Here is a 23184-nt window from a genome sequence, read left to right as displayed (position 1 = left end):
CAGTCATATCTATCTGTCAGCCAAGTATGACATCAGCTCTATGCAGTTTTCAAACGGCTCTATTCAATCTGTTATTTCCAACTAGAGGCGGTCCCAAATAACTAAATCTGGCACTCCAGGCATCAGGCTAGGTCTTCGGCTCATCAGTACTGCTGCTTCTTTAATATGTCAGGCTGTTCAAGAACATCTGAATGTTTAAGAAAAGTCTTAACCTATATGTATATTATCTTCACAAGCAAATACGAAAGTCGCATTGGATTAACTGTTGAGACTATAATAACCAAAAATAATTTCAATGTTGGGGCTTGGCTGCTGTAGTGCAACAGAGGTGTGTATACAGCAAGAGATCTGGATAAAGTGAATAAGTGCTGCTTTGGCTGTATGTAAGCGTGATTGTGTTTATCTGTCTTGTGTAGAGTTAAATGATGGGATGCATGCCTTGGGAATCAACAATAGGCTCGGTCTGTTACCTGTGTGTTTTTCACAATTTAAAGTCCTTTATTTTGGTGGTTTAAATTTTTTTCATAAATTGTAAAACAAATAGTTTATTGCGTAAAGCTAAATGCAGCACGGCACTCTTTACGTATAACATGTAATTGTCTTATTATCGACATTATATACAAGTAAGACTCATTTGCTTGACATAATTGCAATACTGTGGACCATTGTTGTAATTTATTATATGCTGCCTAAAGAGGAGCATGAAGCTCATGCAGTTGATTCAGGATAGGCCACAACACAGGGACAGTAAATGGTCTTAACTCTTGATTTTTAAAATATCCATGGCATTACCCGCCTTATAAAAAGTGACAGTTAACTCTTCGGTCAAAGATAATCCTGGTGTGAGATTGCTTTACATTTGTACTGTCCACGTGTATGACGGTTTGATGTCAGTTGACCAATCCAAGGTTTTCTTTGCTTGTATGCTCAGGCCATCCTTGATTGAATAACATAATCTAATCATGTGTAGATTCTTCGACTTTTTTGAAAACCATTTTACCTGCATCAGGCATTAGCCTGTTGGATCACCTTAACTGTGAATATATCTTTGCTGGTGGTGATAGAGACTGTAAACAAACTAGCAGAGTTGACACTAACCAATAGGAACATTTTGACGTATCAGCCAACTCTGGTCTTGTTCCGTATCTCTATACACTTTGAATGACCCTAGATGTCTTCCATACTATTGTTATCCTTTATTGGTAGTTCACTTGCTAGTTCAACAAGATGAACCAGAAACATAACCATAAAACAGATCTTTTCAGTGTGCTAAGTGTTATTAGCCATACTTTAAAGCATGGACAACAGTCACTATATTAAAACTGCATTGCAGTGCTTTCGGAACCATTGGGTGAGGTGCTTCCCTTAATTTCACAAGGCCACATCTTTGTTACAGTCACACTGGGCAGTTTTGTATGTACTCAGCCAGCGGTTAAGTTCAGTTAAGCCACTGTGTGCAAACATTGGTGATTAAGCAGCTTAACTGATTGCTGATTGATGTGGTGAGGAGGTAGAATCTCTGACTCCAGAAAAACTGGGTGGATTAAGGTGTAGTAAGGTATATTGAGTAAGATGTTTACAGTCCTACAGTACAACATTACCATAATCTGTCTGCGGGGATGCAATAGCTTGTTGATCAATGCCAGTGACTCAACAGTTACTTTGTTAGACGTGGAGGTTTCTGCCGTACAAAACTCACTTCCTGACCCGTCCGTGCCTGCAATTGCTGGTTCATAAAGGTTGATTTCAAACCCTGAAATGCTTAATGTCTGTTTAAATGTAATGCCTCATGGGAGCCGCTCAGCAGTCAGTGTAAACAAACAGTGGAAGTATTGGGCAGGTTTCTGTTTCCTCCAGCAGTACACACTGGTTGTAGAGGGCAACTCTAAACTGTGATGCAGGATGTGGTTTTGAAAAGTTTTTCATGGTTTACATGCTCAGCTGGCCTTCCCGCTAAAATATTGTGGCATTGTGTTCAAAGACTGATAAAAAAAAAAAGGTAAACTGGCATTTTTCGAGCTGATAAAGCTTAAACTTAAACTTTTTTTTCGGCCACTATTTTGGCGAATTTGACACTGCAGGATTCACTGAGAAACCAGGGCTCATTCATTTACAAATGCGTGAGAACTTCCTTTTGTTGGCAGCATTTCATTGGTCAGGCATACACAGTGACTTGAGAAATCCGGTTGTTTACCATGGCTGACTCTCTCAGTACACCAGCACGCTGATTAGACTGATGTGGTTCAAGTATATGTGGTTTTAAATCCAAGTCACCTCCGATTTTACACATCAAAGTCTGTTTACAGGTCTTGGTGAGTACAACTGCATATGTGTAAAATAAAGTCTAATGTCTATATCTGATAAGTTGCCTCAAGTGGTGTCAGTTGGGGCGGAAGACTACAAGTGGAAAAATGTAGAGTTAGAAAGAAGGGAGGGTAAAGAAATCTCACATGGGCCAGCTTCTGAAAGCTGAGAGCAAAGTGGAAATGAATGGATCAGCGGAAATGGAAAATCCTGAACATACTGTTTTCATTCCTAAAAGTGGATCACTGATTTTATGCCAGGTGATGATAGAAAGAAGTTTGTGCAAAGTTTGACGTGGACTGCTTATGACACCCTGAAAATGAAAGGATATATATTCATGTGAACAGGAAGAGGAAAAAACAAGACTTTCTAGCTCTTGCTACTTTGATAAATACTTCCTTAACCTTAGTAGAAATGTTTATATGTTCACGTGTGAAAGTGGTATCAATTTGTCGTTCAAGATTAGTGTTAGGTATGGTGCATTTATTTAATAAACAATAAGAAAACAGCAGCAGATGGAGAGCTTGACAGAGTGAAACAGAAAGGCAGTAATAGTTTACATGTGTCCCTGAACAGAGGTGAATCTGTGTGGGAGTGAGGGACGTGGCCCGGATACATTCCTCTGTGTGTGCGTGTGGGTGTGTGTGTGTTGCACCTACGTCATTTAACATTTGCAAATGATTGTAAGCATGTGCTTTAACCCTTCCTAGTATAGCAGTCGGGTAGGGTGTGACACACAGGACAGGACCAGAAAATGATGTCAGAACTAAGCAATAAATGATTAGATTAATAGTGAAAAGTGCATTTTCTTTTTTGTTTTGGTGTGGATGGATGAATGGATGAAAAGACATTACATTTTATTACATTTTTGACATTCAGAAATGTGGCATAACTATGCTGATAACCACACCTTGAGATTTCCATTTCAATTTTAAAGACGTGGAGTGTTTGCACGGTCACAGTCATCGCGGTTCCTCTTGATGGCAGCTTCTGTCTTATTAATACAAGCACAAAATGTTGCCCCGGGTGGATTTTTGTGGGGTGTAGACTTTCACGGGTTAGTCATGCTTCTGCTGAATGCCAACAATATAAAATGACTTGCTTTAAAATGAGGCCACAATGTTGCATTCCCTCTGTACCACTAGCCAAATCTTCATTTCAGTCAATTGCCTGAATTATTCGGATTGATTTTAAATGTATGAAATCGATGTATTTTCCTGGCAGTTATTTGTGTTGTGCATGTTTTTGACAATTTGAAATTCTTGTATTTTGATTCACTTTTTTTGCCTTTCTATTGGCAGAGACCTGATTTACTGCAAATTCATAAAATGTTAATGTTAAACATGGAATATTTGTCCTCTATTACTATTACTCAATAATAGTAATAATTATATTGATAATTTGTTTAAAACACAGTCTTGTGCACCATTCTGTCACACTAGTGTAGGGCTTGCACTAACATATATTTTATATACGATAATGTCTCTAATTTTGCCTAAAAAAACTGTGGAAAAGGAAATACCATCACAATTTCCCAAAGCCCAAGGTGAAATATTCACATTGCTGTTTTGTCAAACCAACAGTCCAAAACCCCAAAATATTCAGTTTACATTTCTATAAAACAGAAGAAAAGCACAAAATATTCAAATTTAAGAAGCTGGTACCAATAAATCTATTGGTATTTTTGCTTGAAAAGTCATTCAAACGATAAATCAAAACAATTGTAGTTGTTTCTGTCAATCGACTAATCAATTAGTCAACTAATTGTTTCAGCTCTACATTAGTGTACGTGAAAGGAGGTCAAAGGTCAGCATTTATCAACCCCTAAAGTGCAGTAGCACCACCCTACCCTACGTATTCAAATAACTTTGATATAAACTAGAGTTGTCTATATCAGTTGTGCAAAGAAAAAATAAGAGACGTCTACTATAATGGCTGTACTAAGAGTTGTTATGGAAGTAACCTGTTGTCTCCTTTTTTACCCCCCTCCTTTTCCATTTGTCCCTTTTTTCTGCCCTACCCCTCTCCCTCGCTCTTCACATCCATCCTCCCTTCCCTCAGGGCTTCGACCCCCCTCATCAGAGTGAGACCAGGACTGTTTATGTAGCAAACCGTTTCCCCCAGCATGGCCACTACATACCACAACGCTTTGCTGACAACAGAATCATCTCCTCCAAGGTACCAAGTGTTGTTTAAGCCGGTATTGGATTTTCTCCATGGTGTTATCGCTACAGGATTCATGTTAGTTAGTAGTTTTTACTATACGTGATATCATATTCTCTTTTAAGTTCTGTTCTTGAAAAATGTTTGAACTTATATTATGGATCTTCAGATCTTTGCTTTATTTTTTTCACGTTACTGCCACAACCACGTTTTCAAATTCTGTGTCATCACCACAAAAGCACCATGTTGGGGCTTTGCATCTTCAGCCAGAAGCGCAAAACGGATGAGTGATGGAAGCACTATTTATTTATTCATTTGAGGTTTCGGTGGTTCCAGGCACTTGACATGCACCGTGATATTTCACATGTGCCTGAGCAGCGACAGCATAAGAAATAGTCTCACCTACAGAAACTCTAAAGTCAAAGACAAAGATTTCTGGCCGCTTTCTAGCAGCTTGACCAATGTTTAAAAAATTCATGTGGCGCTCTGGTGTGGTGGGGGAGAGATAAGGGGTGAAGCATGATTTGTTGATAACAGGATCAACTCAGACAAAAAAAACGTTTGTGTCGGTCGGATTAGTAGGTCAGTTCCAAGACTGACTGGACAAAAGAATAATAATCCAAAAAGGCTGCAGCATGCCACCCGCAGTAATGTCATAGATTAGACAGGATTAAATAATTGACACTAGGGTTAAGTAACCTGGGTCATAATTAAGTAGACTTTAAGTCGTGCTTTTTAAGAGACAGAAACGGCTCAAATAAAAACAAGCTTATCGTTGGTGGAGCTGTGTACTAATGTGATGACTTTCACCGTAAGGAAGAAGCAGGCCGTTAAAGATGCATGCAGAACGATATTTTGAAAAAAGAGTAAAGGTCCAGCCACAACTTTTCATGTTTTATTTGGGGTTACCAATGTGCAACGTCAGCCGTGCAATGACAGGGTTAGTATGCCAGTTTGCCAACATGGTGTTTGTGCTATACTAAGCAGTTAAACTTAATATCCTTTAACAACTAATTCATGGTATTCGTTTTCTTACTGCGCCTGTTTATAGTTTGAATACTGCCAGTCAGAAATAGGCTATTTTTACCTGCCTTGTATATTTGTTTATATATATTTTACTCGTTCTTAAGTGCAATTCCACCCAGCATTCTGAGGGTTTCCTAAATATGATTGAATTAATATTGAAATAACCATTGCTTAGTCTTTGTCCTAAATGTAGTTTTTTTTTTTTTTCTTTCTCTTTCAGTACACAATTTGGAATTTTGTCCCTAAGAATCTGTTTGAGCAGTTCAGAAGGATAGCCAACTTCTATTTTCTCATCATCTTCCTCGTACAGGTAATAACACTCACAGATGCACACACACACACACGATTCTTTTTTGCAGGTGCATGTTCTCCTCAGTCAGATGGTGGCGAGTCAAGTGTGACCTCAGTTGTCCTGCCCTAATCACAAATATGTGTGTCTGGTTGTGCGTGAGTAAGTGACTCATCATCTTCTAGAGAGACAGGTCAGCCTGTGTATTATAACATTACACCCACACATTAAGTAATGTGTGTGTCTTTAACAGCCCTAAGCATTAGGCCTTCACTATGCATCAGTCAACCTGTGCTGAAGTGGGATTTGGCTTTCACATTTTCAGGCTTCTCCTGATTTATTTGGGCCTGTGTAGTGAAGCCAAAGCAATCGACTTGACTCTGTCTGAAAAGGCTCTCTTTTCACCCACTCAACCTGTCAGTGAAGCTGAAGTCACCTTAGTCACAAATCACTGAAAGAAGGGGCTCTTCCCATCTTGACAGTGGGAACATGACGTTTTCTTAAATGGCCAATTTGACCACTTTTCGGGTGGCCTAGGATGCATTCCTAGATACATGTTGTTGTTTCTTTTATTAAACCAAGTATAGAAAAGTCTAGTGTATGTTAATTCTTATGCAAAAGTTGAATGTTTGTTGTTACTGTTTCCCTGAGGAGTTTTCTTGTAAACAAAGTTTCAGTTTACATTCAGTGTCACTCACCGAAACCCGTTGTGTGTATCCTTGAGGCCTAACAGATGTGTTTCTTGCATTTTTTTTGGAAACCTGCATTTTTCCATATTTACTTCCTAGCGGTCTTCTTCTTCCCTGCCTTTGCTGGAGCATTGCTGTGTTTCTTGGAGCATTACCGCCACCTGTAGATCAGTGGAATAGTGTGAAACCATTCTCTGAATCGTATTACCTGCTAATGAGAACATACAAATCGGGGACCGGCTCATGAAAGCATTGGTCTATGGTGCTACAAGTCGTCAAAAACTTTGCGTGTTAGTTCGAACTAAGACAAATTAGTTTGATCGCATTTGTTCCATTTTGTGACGGCCTTAAGTCCCGATGCCACGCCTCCTACAGTCATTGCTCCCTCACACCTCTGTTGCTTTTTTTCAAAATGCTAGGAGGGAGCGTTATAGCAGAATTTGAGGGTGTAGTTACCCTTGTGTAGTTTTCACTTGTCTATGTAACTAAACAATGTATGTGGACTTTAGAGCCTATGAATGTGAAGAAATGCATTTTGGCTCATATTCTGTGTTAAAAGTCGACTGCCAGGAAGCAGATGCAGTTCTAGCCAATAACTACACTCTTGGTGTAATGTTAAGCAACAAAATGTTAAAATGTAATCCAGGAAGTTAGGTCAGAAACACTCAGAGGCCATATCACCATATCTAAACTATTATAAGCTAGTCTGAATGGTGGCAGAGTGGCACCATACAATCACATACCACGCACCTTGCATGATACCTTGCACCTCACATACCCCTCTCTCTCTCTCTGTCTCTCTCTCCCCCCTCATTTCCTGTCTCTAAAGCTCTCTAATAAAGCCAAAATTGGCAAAAAAAAAAAAAGAAAAGATCTTTGAAAATTAAGTAAAATAGTTTTTTAAACATTTGTTGAGAACAATGCCTTAATTTTGATTTTGATTTTTTTTTTTTTTGGTTTAAATAAAATATATCTGTGAAACCTTCTAAAAAAATGTCTCTTCACTGATTCCCATCAGGTTGGGAAAGCTGAGACCTGTCTGCTCCAGTAAATGTTTCTTTTGAAGCTTTTAATTTCCCTTTTGTGTGTGTGCGTGTGTGTGTGATTTTTAAGTGACGGTTAACCTTTGAGGGAAGTTGTAGGGGTTTCCTGTTTGACACATCAGCCGCTACTTCTCTCTGTTGTCTTTCTGGGTCGCTTGTTTTCTCTCTAAAAGGACACACCTTCTCTGACTGAGTCTCTTGTGTCATTTCTTTCCTGCTACACTTCCAATTTGATGGACCCCCCCCCCCTCATATTTGTCTTTCCAGTTAATGATAGACACCCCAACATCCCCTGTCACCAGTGGTCTGCCTCTCTTCTTTGTGATCACAGTAACGGCCATAAAACAGGTGAGAACACAAGTGCAAAATAGCTTCCTCTTTGTTGCACTGAAAATGGGGAACTAACATACATGCAGCATTATTAAAGTTAAGTAAAGATTTGTTCTAATGAACGACTTCCGATATCCAACTTGTTTCAACTTAGTTCAATATTCAGTTGAATTCAAATTGATTAAGAACACTAGAACCATCAGTCACAATGTGTATATAAATATACACAATCTAAATAAATATAATGAACTTGCCATTGATATAAAAATGTGTGTTTAGACACAACAGCTATTAGTCATCTCAGTTGATCAATGACTAGTCGTGCCAGCATTGCCTCGTCACTTTTGATCAGTATGCTATGTTCCACTGTTCCAATGAATTTCTTCATAGGGCTATGAGGATTGGCTGAGACACAAGGCGGACAACGAGGTGAATGGGGCTCCAGTTTTTGTGGTTCGCAGTGGAAGTCTGGTCCAGACAAGATCCAAGAACATCAGGGTAAGACGGCAAAAGCTACACCCTAATGGAACTTTATTATACCGGTTATACCAGTTTGAAAGCTTTATTTTTTGTTTAAGAACAGGATATTACTTCGACCAAAGCAAAGCATTATGTTTGTTAACTGGGAAAACCTGGACTTAAAAGTACCTAAGAATAGCTTTTCACAGCTCAAAGCCAACAGCCATAACTAACTTAAGCTTGGCTGTTACATTCCTGATGCTACTGGTGTTTCTGTAGAGCTAGACTGAATAGAAAGGTAGCATAAGCTAATGTTGTCAATGACAAGAGAACTGCTTCATATGTTAGGATTGCAAGAAAGTGGGGCATTCATGGTGTTCAACCCAAATGCGATTGGAATGTTCTGTGAATGATGCATTTGTTGCAGTAACACGAGTCTCCACAAAGGCCACTCGTCCATGTCCATATTATTGGACTGTGTTGGACCAATTGGCATATTTCGTCTTTTCCTGAAGGTCACCGATGGTGGCTAATTTTTGAGCTATTTGCTGTTACCTCTCCTGCCACTGATGAGGTGTCTTTGCTGCTTATAACTTGAACGTTGTACTGCACATAATTCCTCTGAGGTCAGGCTTCTCAGACACTAACTTGTGTGTCTGGAGCCAATGCAACACCACCTAAATGATGTGTGTCCTTTAGTCAAAACTTGTCAAGCTTGATGTTGTTTACCCAGTCACAGGCAAGAGACTTGCTGTCTACAGGAGTGATCCCTTTTATTTATACTCCAACTGAAATTAAATAGCATGTGTTTGTCTGCTACAGCAAACATATCTGCTCTGCAAATCACTTGTCCTGTGTTCTCCTTTGAGAAAAAGACCCAAAGGGCAAAATGTAGCCTATATTCTATATTTTCTTGATGGCGATAAAGCAGTAACGTCAGCCGTCTATCATAGCAAAAGGTCACACTGAGCCAGACAACAGCCGGCTACACAACACAAGACTTTGAACAATAAACACATTAGCTTCCCTGCTGCAGTCTCTTTCTTGTCTAACTTACAAACATGAACACGCGTCTTGTCCTGCACCTCAGCTTGTTGAATGAGCGCCCAAACAAACAAAAGTGATAGCTGCTGTCAATCAAACACTGACACGCCCCTCCAGCCATCTTAGAAATTGAGCATTTCTTTTTTTCTTCCTATTGATTAGAAACCATTAACATTTCATTTAAAAAAATATTATTTAAGACTAAATGTGATTACAGTTGGACTTAAATACAGAGGCACAAAGGTATACAAAGTTGCTGGGGTCAGTGGAAGTTTGAGAGTTGAATATAAATGTTGGTATAAAACTTAAACAGTATTAACCTTGTGTGTGTGTGTGTGTGTTTTCTGCCTGTCCAGGTGGGGGACATTGTTCGTGTGGCTAAAGATGAAACGTTCCCAGTTGACCTGGTGTTGCTGTCGTCTGACCGTGCAGATGGCACCTGTCACATCACCACAGCCAGCCTCGATGGAGAGACCAACCTTAAGGTGTGTGTGTGTGTGTGTGTGTGTGTGTGTGTGTGTGTGTGAGTGTGTGTGAGTGTGTGTGAGTGTGTGTGAGTGTGTGTGAGTGTGTGTGAGTGTGTGCGTGAGTGTGCGTGAGTGTGTGTGTGTGCGTGTGTGTGCGTGAGTGTGTTGGCTATTGGGAGTATATGTGAGAATATTGTGTGTGTGTGTGTGTGTGTGTATATATGAGAGTTTGTGGTGTGAAACTTTTAACAGAATATTTACCAGAAGCAGCGCAAACAACCATTTGATTGAGTAAACAAGATAGCTGCATATCCACGACCAATCCCGGGATTCACAATTGCACAAGCCAACTGCTCCGCCTTAAAGGTTCCCTGTGGAGTGTAAACAAACAAAAGTTACATTCAGTAAAAAAAAGTTTAAAAAGTTTAGGCTTGACAAACGTGTTGAGTGCATTCCCTTCCTCCTTTTACAAAACAGATTTTTAATGTCTTAAATCCATTTATTTGAATAAATCCATGTTTATTGGCTTGTGCTACTTTCACCAACTGTTGATCAGTGCAATAGTGTGAAGCCAACGGCAGGATGTGAACCGTGGCTGTATTGGAAACTGCCTTCTATACCAGCAGTACATACTGATTTGGCCAAAGTGTAGCACGTAGTATGCAGTATGCAAACAAAAGCAAAATATGCAGTATGTCAAAAACACCCGGATGTCGTACGGATTCTGAAAGAATCTACCTCAACTACTGTGTCCCACAATGCAAAGCGTTGGCGGTAGTTTGCCATTAGCGCTACGTAAACTTTCACTTATTTCACTTTAGCAGTCCACCAAAATCTGTTTCTGAACAAATTTGAGGCGAGAAATAAGCGACCCAGTTCCTGAATCTTCACTCACATTAGATCTACAAGGCCTCATTTGATTATTACTTCTGCTTTCCAAAATCGTAAACCAGCTAAACCTGGTCAGGCATGCTCCAAAAGAAATCGATTTGACAGTTGTCAAATCAATATGCAGTGTGTAGTCATACTGCATTTGTCAGTAGTATGTAGTAGGCGGCTGCATGTACAGCCTGTGTCTCTAACATGGTTGCGTGCGTGCATGTGCATGTGCATCCTCATGAGTGTGCACGATTCAAACGAAATTGGAGCCCTCATAAAAGCATTACCCCATAGCACTACTAGTGGTTAAAAACTCCACAGGGTACCTTTTTAAGTTGTGTAGCTGTGTGCTCTGAGTCACTGCAATGCGGTGATGCACTGGGAAAGAGGGTTGAGTACGTACTGAAGCTAATGGAAGTCATATTAAAGCTCTATGTATGAAGAGACCCTCATTGAGACTAAAAGCTGTATCATGGAAATAGTTTGCATAAACTTGTCTTTAATTTGTCAGAAAATTGAGTTTTGTTGACAGGGTTTTACACCTCTTAATTCTGTATTTAGAAGGTCTGACCAAATCTATAGTTTGGAAAAAAAAAGAGCCCAGCTGTTTTGGACAGGGTCAGACTGTGTCGGGTGTTAAAGGTCAGCTAAAAGATGGATTCAAGAATGTTTCCCTTGATAGTATTGAAGGTAACGACGTCACCTAGTCAAGGCTGCTGATCACATTTTGATGGAACCTGATGGGTTTAGTGCAGCTCAAATAAAGTCAATCCCTTGGCCTGTCTCACCCTCGCATGCCACATACCCTGGCATTCTCCCTCCTTTGTATAGCCAGGTTAACAGGTGCAGCCTCCTGCCCTGCAGAGCAGCGGCAACTGACCGAACCAGTTGTTTTATATATAGGAAGCTTTTTGTTCTAACATTAGATCCATTTGTTCATGAGTTCTCACTGTCTTTTTGTATGAAAATTCCTCCCTTATAAACTGAAAAGGGGTTAGGATTAGTCCAGTTTTAAACTATGCTTCCCTTTCATCAGCATTTAACTGTACTTGTGTGTTGTGTTTGTATGTAGACTCACTACTCTGTGGCGGAGACAGCAGTGTGTCAGTCGGTGTCCCAACTAGAGGCTCTGCAGGCTGTGGTGGAGTGTCAACAACCGGAAGCTGACCTGTACAGGTAATCTGCACCTGTGTGTACACTCACCTTCAATAGCAAGAGCACAAAAAGTCCAGTGTGAAGTTGCATACAATAAACAAAGGATACTCCCAACTAAACACATATTGGAAAGTTAGAAATGAAGATTCTGCTTTTTATTTATTTATGTTTAATTAAAACAGGCTTAAAAAAGGCTGATACTTCTTTTCACTCATTTCACCCCTGGGATCCCTAGAAGCTCCCCTGGATGTCTCCCGAACCCACTTTAAAAAAATCCACTGTGATTAATACATGGCAGAAATAAGAGATGCGTTATTAAATGGATGATGGGGTGAGATTGCTTCATCACCTCTTCAACAACCCCTCTTCCTCTGGTCTGTCTCAGCTGGCCACTTCAGGATCGATCAGTGTATTTTTAGATCAGGCAGTTTGTTTTGGTGGCAGTTATCTCCCTTCCCCCTCTCTTGGTCGCTGTCATTTCTTCAGCATCGTACAAACCACAAAGCTTTCCTTAATCAGGTTAAAGGATTAAGATAAACCTTGTTAAGAGTTCTGCCCGAAGAACCTGATTGTATACACTTTACCAGGTTGCTTATGGGATTATTACATATGTGCATGTGCATGACAGACACCCCAGATTTGGAAATTATCGCTGTGGCAGCAGTGCAGCAGGATGAAAGGGAAAATCTGTACGTTGTAATGCATCCTTGTTTTTCCAAATATTGTAATCCAAAATCCAAATGAAACTGAAACTGATAGGTCTAAATATGTCAGCGTCCTCTGCTGAACAGTTGTTTTTTTTTTGCTAACATTTAGACACATTGTCACGGTTAAAGAAAAGCAGTTCACTATAGAGCCTATTCACTAAATGCTCTGTCAGTCTGACCAGCTTTATATAAACACAGGTTCTACAGTAACCAGGTTATTGAAGTGCTTGTAAAAGCCTTTCTCAGATTTCCTGTATTGGTAGGATTTCTTCCAGTAGCCTGATTTCCTGTGTGCATGTGAACAGAGTGGCTGTCTCTATCACACCACTCGACTAAAATGCCTTTGGTGTTTTCCAGGTTTGTCGGTCGAGTTACGGTGACTCAGCATGGAGAGGAGATAGTCAGGTGAGACCAGATTTATCCAGCTGCTGGATAGATGACTAATAATTAAATGAATAAATATATGTGTGCCAGACAAGCTAAAGACGCCGCTAAAGAGACACCCCCAATACAATAGGCAATGGATGCATGGCCTTCTGATTAGTGTAAGGGCTGGCACATAAAATGGGACAGTAGTTGAGAGTGAAACGTGAAAGCATGTCTGTGTGAATAGTTGTTCTTCACAAAAAAGGTTACAAAATAACTGAAGAGATGAAAATGATTAATTACATATACAGAAGATGTATGAGCCCCATAGACTGTTGTTGAGTGTTTTAGTTTATATTCAAGTTCCTGCTGTGTCTTGTTTGTGCCACAATCCTAAAGCCACATCCATCTTTCTCTGTGTTTGTGTTGTTTTTGTTTGCTTATATGTCAGGCCGCTGGGTCCAGAGAATTTGCTGCTGCGAGGAGCCAGGTTGAAAAATACCAAAGAAATTTATGGTGAGTCGATACAGTTGGAATCAAAAGAAAAGGTCCTGCTAAAGCAAAGCCTTTACCTGAGAGGCAAGAAGCTGGGGGGGGTGGGGGTGGGGTCAATTACTTCTTCCAATGGGAAGTTTGCAGTTGGATTTAGAGAGAAAGAAAGAGCCAAAATATAGCTGCTGAAGAACAGGTTGCTTGTGAAATGCTTATATAGACGGTTGACCCAGCCATGTCACAGCTGTGACACAAACAAGCTAAGCTCATAGGACATTAAGGATAGGACAGGCCACTCATTACTGTATAGCTGATGTCTGATTGTGTTAACTGAAGATTGTATCTGAAGGCTAAATCTTAAAAGGGTTTTAGCTGCAGGTTTTATAGCAGAGACCCAATGCTTCACTAGTGTATGTCTGTGTATACTGGACAACTAGAGCCAGTGATCTGCCATGGACACGTGGATCATTTTGGTGTCTTGTGATCAGTAGTCTAATGGTCTAATCTCCCACAAGCCTGGTGTGACACTTTGACCGACTGTTCTGTTGCAGGTGTGGCGGTTTACACAGGGATGGAGTCCAAGATGGCCCTCAACTATAAGTGCAAGTCCCAGAAACGCTCTGCAGTGGAAAAGTGAGCACTTTCTGTTGTCTCCCAGAGCAGTCAAAATGTTACTGTTTTAGGATATGCTTAGTTTTACGTTCAACTTCAAAATGTTTTCCTGTGTCAGGTCCATGAATACCTTCCTCATCATATACCTGGGCATCTTGCTGTTCGAGGCCATCCTCAGCACCATCCTGAAGTATGCCTGGCAGGCTGAGGACAAATGGGATGAGCCTTTCTACAATCAAAAGACCGAACAGGAGAGAAACAGCAGTCCGGTTAGTCTGCTTCGCATTAAGCATCAGAAGAATGTGTTCTTATTGATTTGTTTTTGTAAGTAATGCAGGCAACAGCCCCAGAGATAAGACGAGGTAAGATAAGTCGACATTCAGCTTCCTTCCACTTTCGCCAAATAATAAATAAGTTCCCTCTACTGCAGATAGAAATGAATAGATTGAGTTAGTGAAGATATAAAGATGAGCCCCCACTTGAATCCACACATGGACACAGAGTCCCAGAAGGGTGCTGGCAGGGCTGTTTTAGTGTCTCTAGATTTCGTGACAAGGCATGAGAGGGTGAAGGGCCTTTCACGGGGGCCAGTCTGTCGGCCTATCAGCCTACCTGCCAACACTAATCAGTCAGAGAACAGCAACCTCTATGTATCGAGACAAAGGGGGGGGGGGGGGGGGGGACGCTTCCCTTCTCCCTGGAGACAGAGAGAGGAATACCAGCAACACATGAATGGTTGTGTTTTTAGATTTAGTATAAGAGGTGCTCCAGAAATCTGCTGGCCCCATTACAGTGTATACCCTTTACCAATGACTGCGTGTCTCCACATCACAACTATCCTCTCTCTCTCTAGGGAATCTGCCGGTCCAAAATGTTCGAAATTTAAGGCCTAAAGATTACAATAGCCAAATACAAAAAAAGATAACTACTAAAAGAAAATGTACTTGTACTACTTCATGACAGGTACTGTATGAATGTCCCGCCTGCCCCTAGACATCAGAAATGGGCTAGTTTTATTTGTTTAATTTCTTTATTTAGTTTAGTAAGTTAGTCGTAGCTCATTTCCAGGTCTAACGTGGCTTTTGTATCGCTGCTGATACTTTGTGTCTCAGTCTGTGGTCCTCTTTCTCACTCTCCTTTCCTGTCGCATAAAGTAATTAACTCCTTAATGGGAATGAATTACCCTGCCTGCTTTGATTTAGAAGGATCAGAGCTGAAACACCATCAGTCTGTGTGGCTTTGATGTGTATTAAGCAAATTTATTTTGCAATCTTAATCTCGTAAATGATGATGCATTAAAAAGGCTGTAATGGTAACTGTGAAATGTGACAGAATGTCCTCAATAGTGCAAAATCGTTTTGTGCAGGCTTGAAGCAACAATTCAAACTGTTTACATTTGTTACCCTAAAGTTAAAGACGTTAGTTTATCTTCCTATCTTCCTATCAGTACTCTTTTTGTTGCCCTCCTCTTGTGTCTCATTCTAATAAGATGTGCTCTCATCCTTCTTCAGATCTTGAAGTTCATCTCAGACTTCTTGGCGTTCCTGGTCCTCTATAACTTCATCATCCCCATCTCGCTCTACGTTACTGTGGAGATGCAGAAGTTCCTGGGCTCCTTTTTCATTGGCTGGGATTTGGACCTATACCACGAGGAGAGCGACCAGAAAGCTCAGGTCAACACCTCTGACCTCAACGAGGAGCTGGGCCAGGTATGGAATATATAGAAGTGCAGGAACACATACCTATAGCAAGGGAGTGAAGATACATGCATACGCTACACACATACATGAATATGTTTGCCCAAGAAGAGTTTTCGAGTCAGATATTCTGTAGTATTTGTAACTGAATGTACATTGTATTGCAATAAATATGCCCATTTGCACATGGCAGAAAATTACAGACATAATCTATTCATAATCAACGTGTTTGTATTTAAGTACATATTCAACACATAATTCATTCTAATAGGATGAAAGGGAACTTAAACTCTGCCTCACCTTTAGTATTCAACTACATAATACTCATATGTGTGTGTGTGTGTTTCCTAGGTGGAGTATGTGTTTACAGATAAGACGGGCACGCTAACAGAAAACGAGATGCAGTTCCGTGAGTGTTCAATCAACGGAACCAAGTACCGGGAAGTTAACGGCAAACTGGTACCAGAGGGAATGACTGACGATTCACCAGATGGTTCTACGCCTCATCTGGTAACTCGCACATATAAGCATTACATTCATTTTCTTTTGGCAGGCACATAAACACACTGTGCATATAAGCTGTTCTCTCTGCTGCCATCAAACAAGCACAACCATAGTATATGAACAAATCAACCTCAAATGTTAGGGAACATACAAACACACAATATGTGCATTATAAGCTCTTCACCCAAATCAACCTCTGCTACAGCTACAGTGACTCTGGTTCAAATCTCACCTATGGTTACAATGACATACAGTATGTCACCGTATAGAACCAGAATTGATGGTGTTTCTTCCTCCCTCATCCTTCCCTGTTCTCATCCCTGTTGTCTCTCCATCCAGATTGGCGATGAACTGTTATTTCTCAAGGCGGTGTCATTGTGTCACACGGTTCAGATCAGCTACGACCAGCCAGACTGCCTGGTTGGCGGAGGAGACCCGTTCTCCCATGCAAACGGTTTCTCCTCCAATCACATGGAGTACTACGCCTCTTCACCAGATGAGAAGGCTTTAGTGGAGGCAACAAAGAGGTAAGGTTACATTAGCTTCTTCAAGAGACTGCTCCTCCTCTGTAAATTTCAAATAGTGTCTCCACCAACCATCACCACTACACCAGTACAAACCCATTTGACACATGCCTCACATAATTAGGAGCAATTGTGCTCTATGACCAGTGAAAACACAGAATATGTGTAGCAGCTATATTCCTTTGGTTGTAGTAGTGGCATTTTGTACTGGAGTTCAGCCACTGTTGATTTTCCTGGATTGTGTCAGCACTACTCTGTAGGGGCGGCACATATTATTGCGAATTAGGTACCTGAATCTGTTGTCTCTTCATCCAGCGGTGGCGGTCGCTGTTATTTCTTTGACTGAAACTTCAAGATTGGACACTAACCTGTGGCTTGAAATCTGAACCTAGAAATACAGTAGTCAGTGAAAGTGTAGGTTGAGAGAAGGAGGGAAGGAAATGCGTTTAAAATGATGCCTATCTTCGTGTGTATCGTGATGTTATACAGTACTTCCATAAGAGCTTGTGATTTCACCAGATTGCAAGGGTATGTGATTGCTACAACTCAGGAAATGTGTCAATTCCAGTCTTTACTTCATTGTATGGTGGCCCCAATGATACTTATAGTTACTTGTGATAGCCAGTTATTTCAGAGTCTGTTGAGGATGCTGTAGGTTAAAGCTTTAAAGTCATAGTGTGTGCGCCATTTCTTGAGCTTTACTTGCCTTACTACCGGTTTTGACTGTGTCAGCTGCTAAGGGACATTGAAATACTTGTGGAGGTTGGACTGCAGGCCAAATAGACAGTGGCACTTTCTCTTGCTCGCTTGTTGTTCATTTTATTGTCACAGAAATATAGCGCAGGCAACAATTTAATGTCGAGGGAGTGGTAGAAAACCCTCAGGCACGTCTGTGTGGAAAATGACTCAAAAGTCAGGGAAAAAACATTAATAGAAAGTGAACAGATTCTGCTATACCATTTTGATAAAGGGTTGCTGAAGCTATAAAACTCCTCCAGTTCTGCAAGAAAACAATGGAGAATTGACGATTAACAAATGTGGCTGTGTAGCACCAATCTAAATTGTCAGACTCTGTTGTTTTACAAACCTTTCGGGGTTCATGACGCATGAAGTCAGTGATCCTGGCCAGTGTAGTTTTCACACCATCAAATTCAGTTATGTCGAGCAGTGAGGGGCTGCACCCATGACCCAGTGCCTCCATGCTCCGCTGAGCCACAGACAGTGTATCTGTGTTGATTTAAACCGAGAGGAGACACAGTTAGTACCATAACCAACACATTACATTGATTGCAAAGGGGCACTGTAATTAAAGCTAATTGTGTTTCTTACTAAAATGTGACACCATTGGTCAGATTACATTAATGACCCAGATTTTACTACATTGTTTGGAGGAATTTTTTCTATTGGTTCACCTGCATTTCTTCAGGATGTCCCACCTTTTTCCCACACATGGCATAAACTGTATGACCCTGAGGAAGATTAATAACTTGATGAATAAATGATTGAGGGCTGTATTTTCGTGGTGGTGCAACGACTGGTGCAAGATCTGAGGAGAGGCGTAAACAGAAAAGTCTGTGCAAAGCAATTTCTCTAATCTTAGATGTTGTCGATGTTGCTGGTATTTCTGGTGCAACTTCACTTTGCTGCCAGTCAGGTGATTTTATCAACAAGAGAAAACTAAATACTTGTGCAACAATGACATAATAATTCTTAATGTAAATAAGTCATTTTAATGAATCACTGTCCAACCAGCAAATGCATGGTTGCTGGTAAAGAAGTCTACATATATCTATAAGTGACTATGAGTAATTCTAATTAATTAAGTATCTGTTGTCCTCAGGTGCTTTATACTGTAAGAAAAGCTTCATTAATCCCTGCAGCCATCTGAAGACCGCAGGACACATATGTCGACAAATCTGCAGCCGCTGATTTGAGAAGTGTCGCGCCAGGGCACAGTGCCGTTACACACAGCCGTTTGTTGTGTTTACCTGTTATCAAATCATGTGCAAATGACACCAGGCGGTTACAAAATAACCACACACGCAGACGGGTTCGTATTAACTCAGGAGACGTCGGATTTCAGCGGATCATCAGTCCTGTGTGTCATTGCCTCCTTTCCAACTATTTCATGTTTTTTTTTCTTGAAATACATAACAGTGCGAACGCTGGTGTTACATTTTAAGATATGATGTACACATTTACAACGTGAATTACATTAGAATTCAAAGTAAAATAGCGTGTGACCGATGCGACCAAATGAACGGCTTCATCAACATTTGCGCTGCACATACATGCAGCGAAATAGCAGGTGCGCTTGGAGACGCCCACATAGTCTGTGCGACCAAGGCCTGTCACTGTGCAATTAAAATAGGGCCCTGAGGGGAGTGCTACCGCTAAAACTTACATTTCTTATCTTTTAAAGGCCTAATTACCTTCAAAACCTTCACACCTGAACTCAAAATTGGATTTTCAGTGTTCCAGTGTTTTAAAGTTCAAAACGTCTTTTTATTAATTCTAGTTTTAACTGCTTTTAACTGCTCTTTTTCCCCCTCAGGATCGGAGTGGCCTTCACTGGCAGCAGTGGAGATACGATGGAGATCAAAACATTTGACAAGTCAGAGAGGTACGTCTAACCCCCGTGCATCACTTAAAAGGCCCGTTCAATAAGCGCATGCCATCTAGACTGCAGAAAAAAAAAATAGTTGTGTGAGCTACTTGTGAAAAAGAAATGGTCACATCTGTCCTGTGAGTCCAAAGTGAGTTAACATGAGTGTCTCTGTTTGCTCCCTCAGATATAAACTTCTCCATGTATTAGAGTTTGATGCTAACCGCAGGAGGATGAGCGTCATACTACAGACTCCCTCAGGTAACTCCTTAAACTACACTATAGTATTGACTGCAGCAACTAACAATAAACAATAAAAACTGACAAAGGCAAATTGATCATATGGTCAACCAGAAGACTGGAGATTAAAAAAAAAAAAAGTGATAGGCCAATTATAAAAGCTAACAAAACAAGAAATTAATTCCATTACAAATAAATTAAAATGGTTTGCGAGTGGAGATAAATATATTTAATGAGTTGATTCTGTATACAAATATTTAATATTTATTTCTGTAAATGTTTACCTTTTACACCTTCTTCTTGCTGTCTTGACTTTCAAGGAGGCAAAGTGCTGTTTACCAAGGGTGCAGAGTCGGCCATCTTGCCTTTTGCTACCAGTGGTGAGATAGAAAAGACGAGGCTGCACGTTGACGAGTTTGCCTTGGTGAGAAATACATTTTTTACGGAAAATTCTGATATGTGCGTGTTTGTCTCAATAGGCTCTCCCGCAGTTTCTTCTATTACTGCTGTAGTACAGCTGTTCAGTGGGTAGTGGTCTGCTAAAAGTGAGCATATGTTGCAGAAAATACAAAAGGATTTATGCTTGTATGTACTCTTCCCTACCAACAGTACATATCTTAATTTTTTTTTATATTAAATGTACTTTATTTTGTGGTGAATCACAAACTACTTTTGACACTGTCTGTTGAGTTAATATGACAATCAATATTCATCTTTTCCCCATACGAAGGTGTGTAGACAAGCAGACGATGCCTCCTTGGAGACGCATTGAATAAAGTTAATATACCACTCTTGCTACTTCAGAGAATTTCATCACAGAAAAATTCCTCTTCAACATCATAATGAAACCTTCAAATGTCCTGACTCTGAAATGCCTCTTGATCCACATGCTCACAATTGTATGTCTCTGTGTGCGTAGGCCTGGCATTTCCCAGCGTTGTAGTGATTACCTCTGGCTCTGTCGCTCTCTGTTCCCATTAGACTTTAAATTCTTCACCACAACAGTCACATATATACACGCGCACACACGTGCACACACATCCAGCTCCCACATCATGTCATCAGACATCAGTACCCAGGAGTCGGTGCTCTGGACTGGGTTGATTTGTGGTCGTCTCCCCCTCAGGCTGGTTCCGTGATTTAAAGCCACGCTTTGATAATTTGTTTTTCTGTTCTTTCTCTCTCTCTGCTTACATTCGTCTCCCTTTCCTTCCTTCTTCTTCTCCTATCTACATCTCCTTGACTTTCTCACGTTTAACCTTCCTCTCTACACAAACGTTTTCTTTCATTTTAACATTTATCTTTTTTTTTTATTTATCATTATATCTTTCGCTTGCTTTCTTATGTTCTCCTCTCCTCTTTTCATTTCATTTTCTATTCATTTCTGACCAATTTCTCCTGTTTTTTTTCTCTACCCATCACCCACCCTCCTCCTCCTCCTCCCACTGTAGAAAGGTTTGCGGACCTTGGTGGTAGCATGTCGCCACTTCAGCCCAGAGGAGTACATCGATGTGGACAGGCGTCTGAACGCTGCCCGCACTGCGCTGCAGCAGAGGGAGGAGAGACTGCAGGAGGCCTTCAGCTACATCGAGAGAGACCTGCAGCTGCTGGGAGCGACGGGGGTTGAGGACAAGTATGGAGACTAACGAATAAATTGGAATATATTGCTGCTGTCCCTACTGAAAACCAGTTGTCATCCCCTTATGTCCATGATTTATAAGTCTTTCATGTCAAGAAGAAATCCCGTCAGTTCATCAGCACATTCCAAACAGAAAGCAGGAGCACAAAGTAGTGTAGGCTGTGTGTAGGTTACCCTCTTTGGTTGCCTCTAAATATAGTTGTGTATGTACAATCTATATTGGCTGATGCATACATAGGAAGAAAATGATTCTGAATCAAGAGTTGCTGGCTTTTGAAAAATGCGAGGGAGTACAGTATGGCTACTGGCATTAAATTAAAGCCACTGAATGGTATAGGCCCAATGATATATACATACAGTATGGTGTAAAATTATGTAACACGCATGTTTTTTATCATGTGTTGCCGTTGGCAGTGAGTAAATAACTATGGATAAAACATGTGTTTTATTTCTGCATGGTTAGCTTTAACAACAGTCTATGTATGTTGTTAAAGCTATGTGATGTTTTACTGCCTCCTGTGCAGTTGGTCAGTCCACCACTTCATCATCTCAACAACTATTGGATGGATAGTGAATAAATGTGCTCCAGACATTCATGGTATCCAGATTAGCCTACTGACTTTGGTGATCTCCTGACTTTTCATCGAGTGCCATTAATCAGTTAGATTAAGATTTAGATTAAGATTTTCATTTGTCCAATACTTGGGTTCATGACCAAACCTGCAAAGCTAATGGCGTTACAAGAGATAATAAAGAAAAGAAGGAAATAAGTGCTAAAGCTGTGTGAATTAGAAATAGTTTGACGTCAAAGAAAAACTGGGGCATTACAAAACAGTAAGAAACACAGTGGGCGGGAGAAACAAACAATGTATAGTCAGCAGAAAGATAGACACGTCACCTCACTGAGCCTCTCTGGAAATGGATGTTGATATGCGTTTGCTTGCGCTCACCATCTGCTCCTCACATAAGCCCCTCGCTTCTCCCACTCTATCTCTCTCTGCTCTCTCACTCTACTTCTCTCTCTACTGCTCGGTTTCCATATCTGGAATGAATTCCTCCTCGGGCACACATGGTCACAATCAAAGGATCTCCTCTATTATGGAAGACGAGACTAAAATTTCCCTCTGTTTTGAGTCTAATATGAACAGTGTAACGCTGATAGGCATGGTTATATTAGATCATATTCATTTTCTATTAACCTCTTTAGGAATATTAACTGTGGTCATAAATAGGATAAGTATTCTAAAAAAAAATGAGTGCTGCCCAATTTCAGAGCCAATTTTCCCCCTCCTTTCATCAGACATGAATAACATAAAGGCAACCATGGAGCCCTTAGTTTCATGTGTTTCGGCTACCTATTTGTCTAACCATAATGTATGAGATTTTTTTTTTTTTTTTTTGCTTGTGTTTTGAAGCAGGTTTGTCCATACTTACAGACTTCACCAATAAAAGGGGCTTTAAGAAATGTAGCGTTATTGCCATCCCCTAAATAGGTGTATTGAATTATGGACACACTAGTTTACTAACAAGCCTCTAGGGCTTGACCCCATTCCGCCCACAGCCTAAAACACCAGGTTTCAATGCCAGTTAGCTTCATCACCTCACCCACAACAAGCCTAAAACAACATTTTCTTTAGGTTTATTATGTCACCTAATGTAACAATATAGAGGAATCACTGGAAGCTTTGCATATTCAGTACACGGGTACATGGTACATATATTCTTTCTCTCCCTCCTCTCTCTTAGACTCCAAGACAAAGTCCAGGAGACCATTGAGGCTCTGCGGCTGGCAGGGATCAAAGTATGGGTGCTGACGGGGGACAAACATGAGACAGCGGTCAGTGTCAGCCTGTCCTGTGGCCACTTCCACAGAACCATGAACATCCTGGAGCTTCTGCAACAACGTTCTGATAACGAATGTGCTGAGCAGCTCCGGGTACTGGCCCGGAG

At 40.7% G+C, this 23184-nt stretch overlaps 1 protein-coding gene across 1 annotated transcript in view; it reads left to right on the top strand.

Moving 5' to 3' along the window:
• The window catches only part of atp11b (ATPase phospholipid transporting 11B), a 48338-nt gene that overhangs the window by 3245 nt on the left and 21909 nt on the right, over positions 1–23184 (top strand). Inside the window, exons 2-19 of the mRNA XM_070908301.1 lie at positions 4366–4482; positions 5714–5803; positions 7782–7862; positions 8235–8342; positions 9704–9832; positions 11766–11869; positions 12913–12960; positions 13373–13437; positions 13965–14046; positions 14144–14294; positions 15537–15734; positions 16074–16232; positions 16566–16753; positions 19305–19373; positions 19543–19616; positions 19916–20019; positions 21047–21228; positions 22981–23184. Of these exons, the coding sequence (XP_070764402.1) occupies positions 4366–4482; positions 5714–5803; positions 7782–7862; positions 8235–8342; positions 9704–9832; positions 11766–11869; positions 12913–12960; positions 13373–13437; positions 13965–14046; positions 14144–14294; positions 15537–15734; positions 16074–16232; positions 16566–16753; positions 19305–19373; positions 19543–19616; positions 19916–20019; positions 21047–21228; positions 22981–23184 (2153 nt within the window). The remainder of the gene's footprint in view (positions 1–4365; positions 4483–5713; positions 5804–7781; positions 7863–8234; positions 8343–9703; positions 9833–11765; positions 11870–12912; positions 12961–13372; positions 13438–13964; positions 14047–14143; positions 14295–15536; positions 15735–16073; positions 16233–16565; positions 16754–19304; positions 19374–19542; positions 19617–19915; positions 20020–21046; positions 21229–22980) is intronic.

Source organism: Enoplosus armatus, chromosome 7, assembly GCF_043641665.1.
Source record: "Enoplosus armatus isolate fEnoArm2 chromosome 7, fEnoArm2.hap1, whole genome shotgun sequence".
NCBI lineage: Eukaryota > Metazoa > Chordata > Actinopteri > Centrarchiformes > Enoplosidae > Enoplosus > Enoplosus armatus.
The sequence above is the reverse complement of the archived record's forward strand: the minus strand, read 5'-3'. Positions and strand labels throughout refer to the sequence as shown.